General features: G+C 34.9%; 1 protein-coding gene across 1 annotated transcript; it reads right to left on the bottom strand.

Annotated features, from left to right (window-relative positions):
* Positions 1-482: 482 nt before the first annotated feature.
* txn2 (thioredoxin 2) lies at positions 483-10,518 on the bottom strand. Its single transcript, XM_058771982.1, has 4 exons — positions 10,374-10,518; positions 8,918-9,168; positions 1,735-1,858; positions 483-1,136 (listed from the first exon to the last, which is right to left on the bottom strand). Exons 2-4 carry the CDS (start codon positions 9,166-9,168, stop codon positions 1,023-1,025), a joined length of 489 nt encoding a protein of 162 aa, XP_058627965.1. The 5' UTR covers positions 10,374-10,518; the 3' UTR covers positions 483-1,022.
* Between the last annotated feature and the right edge of the window lie 3,739 nt (positions 10,519-14,257).

Here is a 14,257-nt window from a genome sequence, read left to right as displayed (position 1 = left end):
GTTGTGTGTTTTTGACATTTATTATTATTTTTAACACTTTGAATAATTATTAATTAAAATTATATTAATATAATATTTAACTAAATGTTTAATTTTTGGTTTAGTTAAACTAAATGGATTATCCCAGCATCTAGTTGAAATAAAGTAAGTTTTACATTTATTTTACTTCAAGTAAGAAAAATTTGTTTTATGGTTTTAGTTAATAGCTCTGATTTGCTGCAGTTTATTACTATCTTACCATTATCAATGTTTACATTTTTTTTTGCTGCTTAATATTTTTGTGGAAATTGTGATACATTTTATTGTTCAGGATTATTTGATGCGCAAAGCTTAAAAGAAATAAAAATCTTTTGTAGCATTACAAATGTCTTTACTGTCACTTTCGATCAATTTAATGCATCCGTACTAAATAAAATTAGTTTTCGCTTGTATTTGAAACAAGAATATATAATACCAGAATATGACAAGCCAACAGCCATGAGTTAAATATAGTACAGTTGCTTTATTCATAATTTCATCTGACTAGTTGGTTATATTACAGTTTAAATGAGTTAAAGTCTAAACAAAACCATCATCAATCCCATGCATCCTGCGCAAAATTCACAGTCAGATCCAAAAAAGAAAGAAAGCTGAACGGAAACACACACACGCCGTGATCGTCACACACTTTCACATTAGTAGGCATTCAGGTGTAAAAGAGCGGAGTGAGAGGAAGCGCCCTCATGTGGACCGGATGAGGATCTGCATCAGCGTACCATCGATCCTTCAGTTCTCCTCCGAAGCAAAGTACAGTAGCTACAGGATGTCCGAGAACACTTTACTACATTTTTACCGCGGTAAAACACGATGCACTGCCACAGACCCTCTAAAACACATAAGGACACACACACAGTTAAGGAAAGCAGGAGAGATGGAGAAGCGAAGACGTTCCGGGGTGCAGTTTGTCTGTGTCTGTAATTGAATGTAATGGAGTTTCCAACAGGAGGTGGGCGGGGCTAGAGGGGCAGTGATTGACAGCTTCACTATCCAATCAGCTTCTGCACAAAAGAATCCAGCTGGTCTTCATCTTTGATGCCCACAAACTGGTCGATGACATCGCCGCCACGCATGGCGATCACCGTGGGAACTGCTGACACCTACAGGACATCACGAACAATCAGCATCCCATAATAACCAGAGGAATCTGTTCAGATCTAACATTTTTTAACGGTTTTAGTTTTAGTTAACAATAATAATCCCGCTGATATTGACCAACCAGACTCAAATATTCCAGAGAAATAATAATCGACATTTAGAAAATCACACTTTAGGGAAATGCAGTGTATTTGTATTGCGTTTACAACAATCAGAGAATTTTAGCATGTGAAAGTACAATGAATTTATTTAGATTTTATTTCTTTGGAGTCTGAGAGAGTGTCATTTTAGTATCATTTATATCTAATATTATTTTTGTGAAGTTTTAGTTTCAGCTATTTTAATACTTTAAATAAAAATGAGAAAAGATTTTACTTTGTTTTATTTTTAGTAGCAAAAAACTTTTTTTCTAAATCGTTTTAGATAACAATAATCCTGCTAAGACATGCATGTCGTCACCGTTTTCATGGTGTTCCTCCAAAGCATGTTGTTAAAATTTAGTTTATTGCCAATGTAGCATGTCTAATTTTCGTTTAGTTTAAGTTTTCTATTTTATTACCAAATATGTTTTTAATAGTTTTAGTTAACGCTGTGTCGTACCCCGTACTCGATGGCGAGGTCTGTGTGTTCATCGATGTCAACTTTGGCCATGGCGATTCGACCCTTCTGTTTGGCGATGGCCTTCTCCAGCCGCGGGCCGAGGATTTTACACGGGCCACACCACCTGCAACACAAACACACGGCAGAAATCAGCTGATTCCCAAGAAAATCAAACTTTATACGCCAACATCTATTTCCAAACGAGGACTACAGTCACACTGCTGTGAACGCTAACCACAACAACGAGGCTCACAGAAACTGATCTGAGCTCAGCTGACGTGATCTCTGAACAGACACAAACCTGTCGGTGAGTCGTCAAACACACACTACTCTCTCTATATAACACAACACCTGCTTCACCGACCATTTTAAAGAAATGTTTCAATATAATGTCATGTGGTGTAACAATCCTGTGCACTGTGACTGTGCATGCTAATCATTAGTTTTCAAGTTTTTAAATGCATTTTACAATGTAAAACATTTAAAAAAATTATTTATTTATTCGTAAATATTATTATTCATTTACAAATATCACTTTTTTCAACAACACACCACATGTTTTACAAGCAACAAACATTGTCTTATTATAAAAATATTTGATATCTTACACAGAAATGCAAAAAAAAAAAAATCTCTCAACGTAGTGTCTATTAACTCATTTGTGCTATTTAAACCTGCAAAGCCTGACATAAGAAATACAGAAAAATAATATGAAAATCTTTATTTTTTTTTCAAATGGAACCATTGAAAATATTCAATAAAAAAAGTCTAAAAGAAAAAGATTGCATTTGTGTTTTTTTTACATTTAGCAGACGCTTTTATCCAAAGCGACTTATAAATGAGGACAACAGAAGCAATCAAAACCAACAAAAGAGCAATGATATGCAAGTGCTATAACAAGTCTCAATTAGCTTAACGCAGTACACGTAGCAAGGTTTTTTTTTTAATAATTACATAATAAATAAAAAGAAAACAGATTGAATAGAAAAAGAATAGAGCAGGCTAGTGTTAGAGACCTTTTTTGCTTTTGTTAATTGTAATAAAAAAAAAAGAAATAGAATACAAAAAGAATAGAGAAGCTAGTGTTAGTTTTATTTGTTTATTTTATTTTTTTTTTTTTTAAGAAAACGAGCAGTAAATGAAGCGAGTGCAAGTCTAAAAGAGTAATTTTTATTTATTTATTTATTTTTTAAGAATAGAATTAGAATAGAGGGGCAAAGAAAAACGGAAGAGATGTGTTTTTAGCCGATTCTTGAAGATGGCTAAGGACTGCTCGGATTGAGTTGGGCAGGTCATTTCACCAGAAGGGAACAGTTAACGAAAAAAAAAAAAAGTAGTAGTGATTTTCTGCCTCTTTGGGATGGTACAATAAAGCAACGTTCATTTGCAGAACGTAAGCTTCTAGAGGCACATAAGTCTGAAGTACTGAATTAAAACGGTGCAGAGCCAGGGGTAGTTTTAGGCAAACATTAATACCTTGAATTTAATGCGAGCAGCTATTGGTAGCCAGGGCAAACTGATAAACAGAGGTGTGACGTGCGTTCTTTTAGGCTCATTAAAGATTAATCTTGCTGCCACGATCTGGATTAATTGTAAAGGTTGGATAGAACTGGCTGGAAGACCTGCCAAGAGAGCATTGCAATAGTCCAGCCTGGACAGAACAAGAGCTTGAACAAGGAGTTGTGTTGAGTATTATATTCGATTCATCAGGCTCTTATAGCTTATATAGTCTGACATATTGACAATATGGAGGCAAAAACAGCTTAATTTTATTCAGAGATGCAAACTGAGCACAAATCTGTGATTTGGTACAGATGCTGATATTTAAAATGGATGAAAAGCATGAAATTCTCATAGCTTGTAATGTAAATCAGTGAGATCTTTATAACAGTACAGCAGATACTGACATAAAATGACCTAAATATCAGTCATCACTCTAAATCTCCAATACTATGTCTTAAGCCGGGCTCACACTGTGCGATTTTTTAAAAGTCCTTTAGGACTGTACTTGTCAGACTGTACGAACATGATGATCATGTCACACTGTGGGATCTCAGTTGTCATTAATGTCAGACTGTACGACAGTGAAGACACGTTAAAAACGGCTGCGCGCAAGAAAACTTGTCCGGAGTTTTACATTATCAACCTATACACGTCCAGTGACCGCGAACTGCACTGCACTGCATGCGGGACCGAAATGTTGGCTGTCATGAAAAGTGTACGAACGGCGGTAATACCGGCGTGTTTAAGAAGAATAGTGTATGTATTCATACACACGCAGATGAAAACAGCGGCGCAACCAGTGTTTATATAATATCAGATGAATTCCGTGAGCGGAGGACGGGAGCGCCGGAGTTTATGGCTGATAGAATAATTCTCTAGCATTAATTCTGCTCATAGCTTGCCTTGAAAAACGGAGACAGATTGACATCTATCGTACGGGTAGTCACACTGCAGGACTGTTTGCCAAATCTTCTGACACTGGCAGAATTTCGTCGGAGGTGAAATTTGATCGCAACGGCCATTAATCGGCTGTCGGTGAACATGTCAAACCAGCGATCAAAGACTACGGATTTTAGCCTAGGATTATAGGAATCTTTTAGGATTTTCAAAATTTGTCCCAGACGACCAAATCGTGGCCAAAATCGCACAGTGTGAGCCGGGCTTTAGTCGGATGAGATGACCCAAACATATAATGCAATCCAATTATGATTGTGAGATAGGGATGTATACCGGTACTGGAAAAATACCAGTATATATTATATTTAAAACGGTACGATATCATAATTTTGCTCAATTCTGTATTTCATACGCTGCTGTTCCGAAGTGCACCTGGAGGTGGCAGTGCTTCCCAAACTGCTGCGCAACCGGTAAATATGACAACAGAACAACGCGATCGATCAAACAGATGAAACTATCAACGCACCTGAAAATAATAAATAAGAAGAACAGTAGAAGTGAAATATGGCATTACTTTGCATACAAAACAGATGACAAAGGTGAACGAACTGACCTTACTGTACCTGTTTGCAAGCGTTGCTATAAATCATGTGTTGCCACAGGAGGCAACACATCAAACCTTTTTAAGCATTTGTCGCTTGCTCAGCCTGATCTTTTCAGGTAATTAAAGGGGTCGTATGATGCGATTTCAAGTTCTCCTTTCTCTTTGGAGTGTTACAAGCTGATGGTGCATAGATGAGATCCCTGAAGTTGAAAAGACGTCTTAAAACCAAAGAGATATTCTTTATCAAAGTTAAGACTCTGCCACGCCCCCCTAAAACGGCTCATTCAAACACGCCCCCACATGTCTACGTCACGGTGTGGAAATATTTGCGCAACGCCGCCCAAATGTTCACGCGAGGAAAGACAACGTGGTTTCAGTAACCGCAGTAGTGCTGATATATGCACTTGCATTTCATACAATCGAATATTAATTGAATTTCTATTAAACAAGAGTTTTGCTATATTCATTTTAGCATCAATAATATGAAGGGAATGTTTCTGCCGCGCTGCTGACCGCTAATATGAAGCAGCCGAGAGATCGAGATTTATAATAGAGTGGGGGAACTATGACGTCAGTCTGTAGGCGGATCGGCGGTTAGCATGAAACTGGTTCCTCGACAAAAAGCCAATAGGATTTTTCCATAGGCTTTTGGATTATCGCAAAAAATAAACTCTGTGTTCAATCATAGTTCATGAAACTTACACGTTTTTTCCATCAAGATAATCTTCACAAAATAATATAACTTTAACGAATATTGAAGCCTAAATAAAAGCGCCAGAACTACCAAACTAAAACTGAAATGAGACATTAGTAATAAATAGTATAGTGAATAAATTAAATAATCATAACTAAAGGACATTTGAAAGCACGTATTTCTGTACATTTCGAAATAAGGTGCATTAAAAGTCAAATCCTTGATTGATATGAATATTTTAATTAAAAACATGTCTCCACATACTATTCAATAAAATTCTAGTGCATTTAATCTATTAAATAACAGCAGAGGGAGCGAGTTTTTGGATGTGTTAAGATTACATTTTTAGTGAATAAAGTACCACATTTCAGCTATCATTTTGTTAGGGTGGGTACACAAAATGTTATCTTATCCTTGCTTCTAGGAAATCCTCAATCTATGCTTTCTAACAGCTTCATGTGGCCGCAAACATTTAATTTTAACGTGGCTTTAAGAACGATGCATCATTAAAGTTTCACTTTAACCACGTAAAGCCAGTAAATGTGGTGTTTACATGTAATAATCGTATGAGTTTACCTTATGTTACGAACTCAGAGTCTCCGTATCAATAGGAAAACGAGAAAACGAGCATCTTCCCTCTGAAGAATCGTGTTGCATTTCGGGGCAAAGCAAAAAAAACATTGTCGAACAACAATATAAAATGCGGGAAACTATTCATTGGTTCTTCTACAATTAATTGTATTACAAACTATACTACTATTGGAAAATTCTGTAAATCGATAAACTGTTCGGCGTGATGATGTTTAATGTCTCTGACAGCGCCTGTAGTCCCATTTAGCAACTTGTTAGCAACCGTCTTTTTTAAGAAACGTAACATTTAAAAAAATCATGAGTGTGGTGTAACTAAACATGGAATAAAACGTGCAAGTATCTTGAGCTTGTGTGAACCACGGACCTTATTTAAGGGATTTAACCAAAATCCCATTCAAAACCCACTGACTCTGGGACGATGGAGCCGGAAGAGCTAAAATGCACTCGCTTCCGGGTTTTCGCCTACAAAGTGACAGAATAGTTCCACCACTCTATTTAATGCTTTTCCTTTGGCTATCAGAGTCTGAAATCTGAAAACAATCTGAGAGAGAGAGAAATAATAACGTGATTTTGAATATTACTTTGACTGTTAGAATAACACTTTACAATAAAGCAACATTTGTTGCATTAATTGCTTCAGTTGTATTTTTTTTCTTTCAAACTCAGTCAAAATGTAACCTATATTCCCGGTAGGTTTTGTTACATTTTGAGACATTTTGTTTGCACTGAAAAGATAAGAAGATTTGAATATATTTTCATTGTATTACTTCAGTTATATATATTTTTTTCTCCAACATAAAAATGTAAACTGTGTAGGTTTTTTGTTACAGCTTGATACAAAGGTATCAAAGGTAATATGAATCTGTTTTCATTATTATTATTTTAATAAAATTGTTTTCAATTCACTTATCTTTTGAGGCTGGTTATTTGTCACCTACGGTATCGATTTAGTATTGATACCGAGGCATTACATTCTGGTATCGTACCGAAGCCAAAACTATGGTATCGAGCCATCCCTATTGTGAGATGAAGAAATAAACGTTCCTCAGAAGATGCGAGATGTTTTGGAGGTTTGTGAAGATCATTCCTCCGCTGAAGAACAGTGAAGTAAAGCATCTGGAAAACAAACGTTCCTCAAAAGATCCTGATGATCAGATTTGAGACGCACTGATTTTTCTAAAAGATGACTGATGGAGAATTGAGTAAATCAAAGCTGCTTCAGTCCAGAAAGTGTTCATCTGGAAATATTACTAGTTATTCTGATGTTTACTTGATAAAAACCAGTAAAGATTTGACAGCTTGAATGATGAGCTGAAGGTGGGTGTTTGTCCCGTTATACTGAAAGAGTTTTTACTTGATTAAAGACTCTAAACTATCAATCAGAGGACAGATGGCATGTAGTAGAGTTTTGAACATGCTGGCTTTAGATGAAACTGTGATTGAATAATGATCACTGACTGCAATCAGTGTGCGGTTTCATATACATTTAGAAGATGCTTTTATCCAAAGCGACTTACAAAGTTTATATATATATATATATATATATATATATATATATTAGGGGTGTCAACATTAACGCATGCGATTAATCTACCAATTTTAACGCGTTAATATTTTTTTAACTCAGATTAATTGCTTGATAAGGTTTGACCTTCCTGTCATCGCAGCGCGGAAGGTTATCTATCATTGTGTGATGAGGGTACAGCACCAGTGTTGCCAGGGTAACGGCACAAGTGGGCTATTTTGAAAATACAGTCGCGGGAAAAATTACAGAGCCGTGGGTTGCGGTTTATTGGGTTACTTTTAATGTACCGCGGCCGCCCAAGGTGTATATAGACAAATAAAAATTAAAATAGATCCTTTTACTAATGTGTATTATACTTGGAATGTATCCCTGACAACTTTAGAACGGAGAGGCGGTAACATCACAAACAACGTGAGTTTCAGCAGAGCACATGTTAAGGCTTTTACACAGCAGAAATAAACATGATCAGCCACTATAGATTATATAAGATAATAAACACACGATTACGATAGGATATTTGTATGTGATTTTCTTGAATGTGTACATCTGAAATGCTAATTTGCGATATAAAAGGCTATAAATAGCATATTTTAACAACAGTAAACAACCAAATTCCACGTGATCGTAAAAGGAAGTTATTACAAACACTCGATGGTGGTTTGAAGTCAGTTCTGAGTAAAAGTGTACTATTAATCTCATAAATTCTCTTATGTAGCATGATGCTAATATTATCTCTAATGCACCTGCAGAACAAGTCCAATTCTTCTTTATAATGCATTTTGTCATAATATTTCACGTAAGGTCGCAAGAAAATGTTTTGTATTTACTTAGAAATACTTTTGATAATAGTTGGGTAAATGTATACTGGGATTGAAGCGATGTGGCTTGGTAAATGTTTTATTGTCAGTTTAAAGGCTGATAATGGCTGAATAAAAACAAAAGAATAATGATAAAAGAATAATAAGGATTATGTCTCATACCTGGCGGAAGTGTGAAAGGTTCTGTTTCCTTAAACTAGTTTGTCATGCATTTCTTTTTCAACACATTTACAGGTAAATCCTAGTATTTTAAATTTGTGATTAATCATGATAAGACGAGTCTGATTAAATTTTTTAAATCGACTGACAGCACTACGATATATATATATATATATATATATTATATAGTATATATAATAGAAAAGGAATAGAGAAGGCTAGTATTAGAGTGTTAAGAAAACAAGCAGTTAGAAAATTAATAGAGAGTGCTAGAGTTAGAGGGTCAAATAAAGATGGAAGAGATGTGTTTCTAGCCGATGGCTCGGACTGAGTTGGGCAGGTCATTCCACCAGGAGGAAGAGTTAATGTAAAGTGTTTTTTTGTGTACGTACTGTGCGTGGAAGTCGATGAGGACGGGCAGCTGGCTGTTGATGACTCTCTCGGTGAAGTCGTCGTGGTCCTGCACGTTAAAGGACACGCTCCTGCAGGAGGCCAGCGGGAGGAGGCGCGGGAGCGAGAGGAGCGGCTGCGACACGTTCAGACGAGAGGAGAAGGACGAGGAGCACAAGACGCCGGCCGGCAGACGCTGCAAATCTCTGACAGAAACCCCACAAACCCTCCGAACCAGCAGCCTGAACGCCATCTGACACCACAGAGACAGATCTTTATTAACATATTCAACATCACAATCACGTAAGACGAGTCTGATAAAGCCATTTAACGCTCATTTTAATCCGTTTTGCCTTCTTGTTGTGTAACTGATGCAGTTTGTTCATAATAAATCAGATACATGCTTGACATGAGTATACATATCATGCAGTTAGTCTCATTTTATAACATTTATAGCATTAAAACATATTTGCACTTTCCATAACATTAAAGCGATACTTAATCCAAAAATAAAAATTACATTTAAATTCATACAGATGAGTCTTGTGCTGTGACAAATGTATTTGTAAAAGTACAAATAATAATAATGTAACACTGCATGAATGACAGTTGTAAAAGAATTACGATAAAATAGTGTTTAAACCACTTTTAGGTGCATTTGAAATCTGTTTTATTTTACACTACATAATTTCATTCTATTTATCTTTTATAATTATCATACATGTATGTATATATATATATATATATATATATAAATGGCGTGTATGATAATATACATATTCTAAATTATTTTGTAATTATCATACTTGAAGTTTAATTATTAGGCTATTACTTTTTATATTTATACATTATTCTTTTTACTTATAAGCACTCTCTCTCTCTCTATATATATATAATATTAATAATATATTTTTAAACACCATTTTCTTCTAATTCTTTTATAATGATAATACATTATACTAATACTTTTTAAAATCTATATGGTGTTTAAAGTACAACACATTTTGTGGCGCTACTAAATACTACACACCACTAATTTGTTTTAATAACACATTACTTCATACTTAATTGTAATAAGCGTGTTTTACACACACAAAAAAATAGTTGATTAAAAACAAATAAACAAATTTCATTCAAACGTTACTCAAGCTATAAATAATGTGTTATGAAACACTGTTTCTAGTTTCAGACACGCTGCTGACAGTCTGACAGACATCACCTCTCTTCATGTGTGTTTATGTTCGTGTCTGTGGTTTTTCATGTTTTATTCGCGGTTGTGTGTAAATCTGTGTGTTTTTAACCTCCACGTGACTTTGAGCATCTGATGCTTCACGCGTGTGTTTATGATAAATCTGGCGCGTTTATGAACGCATATGTAACGCGACACACCGGATTACTCCAGCTTCAGCGTTGTTTTATATGTTCATGACAGTTATGAGACATTAAATAAACTCTTACCGTGAGCTCTGGAGTCCTCCGGACACACGGACCCCTGACGCACTTCCGCTCACGCGCAGCAGCTGGTGCGGCACAGCGTCACGACGCGACGCGGAGACGAACTGCGACTTTATCCTTTTGATTCAGTGATCGGGAAGATTTTTTCAATTTGATTTATTTATTTTTTTTAACCTTCCTCTTCCGGTCGGAACAAAATAATTAAAACAACTGTTTCAGGCTGAGATAAATTCTCTCCCATATATTGTGTCCCACTGGAATACATTCCTAGGAAGAAAGTGACTTTGTCATCTAAATATTTAATATTTAATATTTTTTTTTACCCTGTTAAGCTTTATATGGGGTGTACATATATTTATTTTGAAAGTACAAGAAAGTACTACATTTTTAATGCCCTTAAGTATTAAAGGTAAAACAAATTAAAAAAACCACACACAACTTTTATTTATGAAATGCAGTGAAGTAAAACTTTTCCAAACAAAATCACTCTGATAAAGTACAGATACTTTTTTAAATTACTCAAGTAAAGTAACTGAGTAACAAAACTAAACTAAATAAAATAAATTATTGTAATGTTGGAAATTAAATTAAATTAAATTAAATTTAAAAAGTAAAAAAAGTGGGCACTGACTACAGTGTTTGGAAATAAAATAAAATAAAACAATAGAGTAAAATAAAACTAAATGAAATAAAAACTAATTTGTGCTGGAAATAAAATATTATTTTCCATCTAATCTGTTTCCTAATTAAATAAAATAAAAATTATAATACAATTAAAATAAATAGAAATTTTTAAATACAATCATAATTAAATTAAATTAAAATTAAAATTTAATGGGCAGTGACATTTTTTTTTTAATTGTCTCTATTTCCTGTACTATGTTTCATAATAAAATAAAATTTGAAAAAATAATAAAATAACTAATACATTATTTTAATAAATAATAAAATGAAATAAAAATCTAGTGGTCAGTCACTGGGTTTTTTCCCTCTCTTGTCTCTACTCTGTTTTCTGACTGAGCTCATGCAGCCGTCAGTCAGGAGTCATGATGGATTTTGAGTGTGTTGGTCAGAGCTTCTGTCCTGTCGTCTGTTTCATAATTGATGGACAGACAGATATATAAAAGACGCAATCCGCACATGATTCTGAAGGGCACGACATGAAAGACTGACAGAGAGAGAGAGAGAGACAGAGAGATGCTGATTGGTCTTTCAGGACTCCATGGCAACAGATGCGGAGTGTGTTTGATGAGAGATGAAACGTCAGACTGTAAGTGGCTCTTCATGTTGATCTGTGTATAAATCTGACCTCTTCATCAGGTAGATGTTTGTTTCTCATTCATTTTCTCTTCTTAATCTCATCTCTCTGTTTAAGTGCTTCAACCTGCTTTATTGTTGTCATCATTTATGATGTTGTTCTCAAAAAAATGTAACTTTACTTAAAGTGCATGCTAAGACCATGTTTACTTTCATATAAACCTTAGTACTGTATGATTACCATATTTATATGGCACTGATTTACATTATACTCAGAGTTTCTTTAAAGGATTTCCATCATAATGGCAAAAAAACATTGAAATACCATGCTTTTTTTCTTTTTAACTGCAACTAAATCTAAAAAGTACTAAGAAGTACTTTCCTTCTTTGTTAATCTGAAGTAGAAACATACTTCTTGTAATAATAAATTATTTTTTTATATTATAGTTTATGGACCGTTTAACCCAGGAGTTTTCAGTCTTTTAGATGCCAAACATGATTATATTCATGCAAGAGAACCCCACCTGAAAACTTAAAAGGCGTCTATATGGTTTAATCTACAGAGACCTACTTTATATATATATAAAAACAATTATATTACAAATGTGTCTATATATTTTGTTTGGTAAATATATTCATCATTATGTACTGTGATAGTATATGTCTATTTGCTTTAATGTGATTTTTTTTTAATGTGTTTGTTTTAATCTAATGTTTATTATTTGATCAATTACTTCATTTATAATAACCTTATATTTTATTATTTTAGTCATTCATTAGTTATTTTTACATTTTCACAATTTTTTTTAAAATATTTAACATTTAGTGCTTTTAACTTAATTTATTTTAATCTAAATGTTTTTTTTGTTTGTTTTAATTTAATGTTTATTTATTTATTCAATGCAATCTAATTTCTATTTATTTATGTTAGTCCTATTATTTGTTTTGACAGTTTTACACATTTAGATTTTTATTTATTTATTTATTATCAGATGTTTATTTATTCTATTCAATCTATTTTTTTTTTTTTTATTAATCTTATTATTTAGAATTGATTTTATACTTTTTCCATAAACATTTTTCCATTAACATAAACACTTCCTTTCAGCCCCAATGGGGATCTCTGGACCATAATTAAATAAAAAACCCAGGTCCAGACAAATAATATATGAGTTTGTTGTCTCATATTGTAAAATGCCACTCCTGCAAATAACCGAACTGATTAAACAGGAGTGAAATCTGTATTACTCTGCAGCTTTTGTGGAGTTGAAGACGTTGATCTCTGCTGTTCCTCCTCCAGTCTCTAACATGGACAAGACTCCAGAGAGTTCTGCTGGATTTGGGATCATCGCCAATGAAATCCTCAAAACTAGTGAGGACAGTGGAAAGCGTCACACGGTTACCCTCCGTCCCGCTCCGCTCTTCCGTACAGTGGGTCTGTCTGCTGGTTTACCGCCACACCGTCGCCTGCGTTCGGTCTTAAACACTTCGGGTCAGTCTGTTGACCGATCCGACCCGTTAACAGATCGATCACAACGAAATTCAACCTTCAATGGACTCAAATGCATTCAAGACAAACCACTGCCCAAAATTTCACATGCAAACCCTCAAAAAAATGAGCTATCCATGAATAAACAGCTACAAACGGTCGGCGTTCAGCGCTGGCATCACGGCAGACGGCTGACCTGCGGCAGAGACACAGCAATAAGGACTGAAAAGGAAGAGTATTTGTATGAAGAACTTTGGCGGGAACAGACACCTAAGATGACGAGAAAGAAAAATAAACATGTAAAAATTAAAATGAGACGATACGAGGTGTCAGACCTCAGCCAGTGGATACAGAGTTTAGAAATAGCAGACAGCAAGAGGAAGCAAAACACAAAACCACACTGGAACGTCTTGAGTGGGCGTGACAAATGGGCGGAGTCTCTGTGTAAAGGGGCGGGGCAAACACAGAGAGACCGACGCCCACACTTCCTGCCGCCCATCACTCAAAGCGACTGCTTGCTTAACGTCCCTCTGCTGCTTCCAGACAATTCCCCGCCTCCGTCGCCCTGCTCTACATCAGACATCCTGTTCTTCCCTCTATCTGTTCCTCACATCCAGCCACTTCCCGGAGAGAGGAGAGGAGACGCCTCAGCTCAGCCTGACTGACACTTCAATTCATTTCAAGTCAGTCTTCATGTATGCAATATACATTACCAGTCAAAAGTTTGGACAAACCTTTGTGTACATTATTAATAGGCTACCGCCTTTTTAAATAACAATCCAAACACTCTTAGAAAACACAAATGATAGTCTGCAAATGATGTTGTGATTAGAACATGTGAGACAAATAAAAACTCACTTATATTTGAGTTTCTTCTTTGTCTACATTTGCACACTCATATCAAACTTCATAAACAATGTTGGTGGAACGTGTGATGAGCACTTCATGATGCTTTTCCAATTCATCCTAAATGAATAAATAATGACTAGTTTCACATAATTTATATCTGTGCACAAACTATTTAAAGGGACAGCTTGTTAACTAAAACTAAAATAAATAAAACTGCTATTTAAAATAAAACAAATGTTAACTGAAATAAAATATTATATATATATTACTTGATTGACTAAAATAGCTACAG

Source organism: Onychostoma macrolepis, chromosome 03 (genome assembly GCF_012432095.1).
Source record: "Onychostoma macrolepis isolate SWU-2019 chromosome 03, ASM1243209v1, whole genome shotgun sequence".
NCBI lineage: Eukaryota > Metazoa > Chordata > Actinopteri > Cypriniformes > Cyprinidae > Onychostoma > Onychostoma macrolepis.
Note: the sequence above shows the minus strand (reverse complement) of the source record. Positions and strands in the feature narration are given on the sequence as shown.

What these genes read in the sequence shown, in the direction of transcription:
- txn2 (XM_058771982.1), bottom strand. Translation starts at nt 9,168, where the DNA reads ATGGCGTTCAGGCTGCTGGTTCGGAGGGTTTGTGGGGTTTCTGTCAGA. An exon ending in CTCATCGACTTCCACGCACA is followed by an intron (nt 1,859 to 8,917) that starts GTACGTACACAA and finishes TTTGTGTTGCAG; the next exon opens with GTGGTGTGGCCCGTGTAAAA. An exon ending in ACCTCGCCATCGAGTACGGG is followed by an intron (nt 1,137 to 1,734) that starts GTACGACACAGC and finishes GATGTCCTGTAG; the next exon opens with GTGTCAGCAGTTCCCACGGT.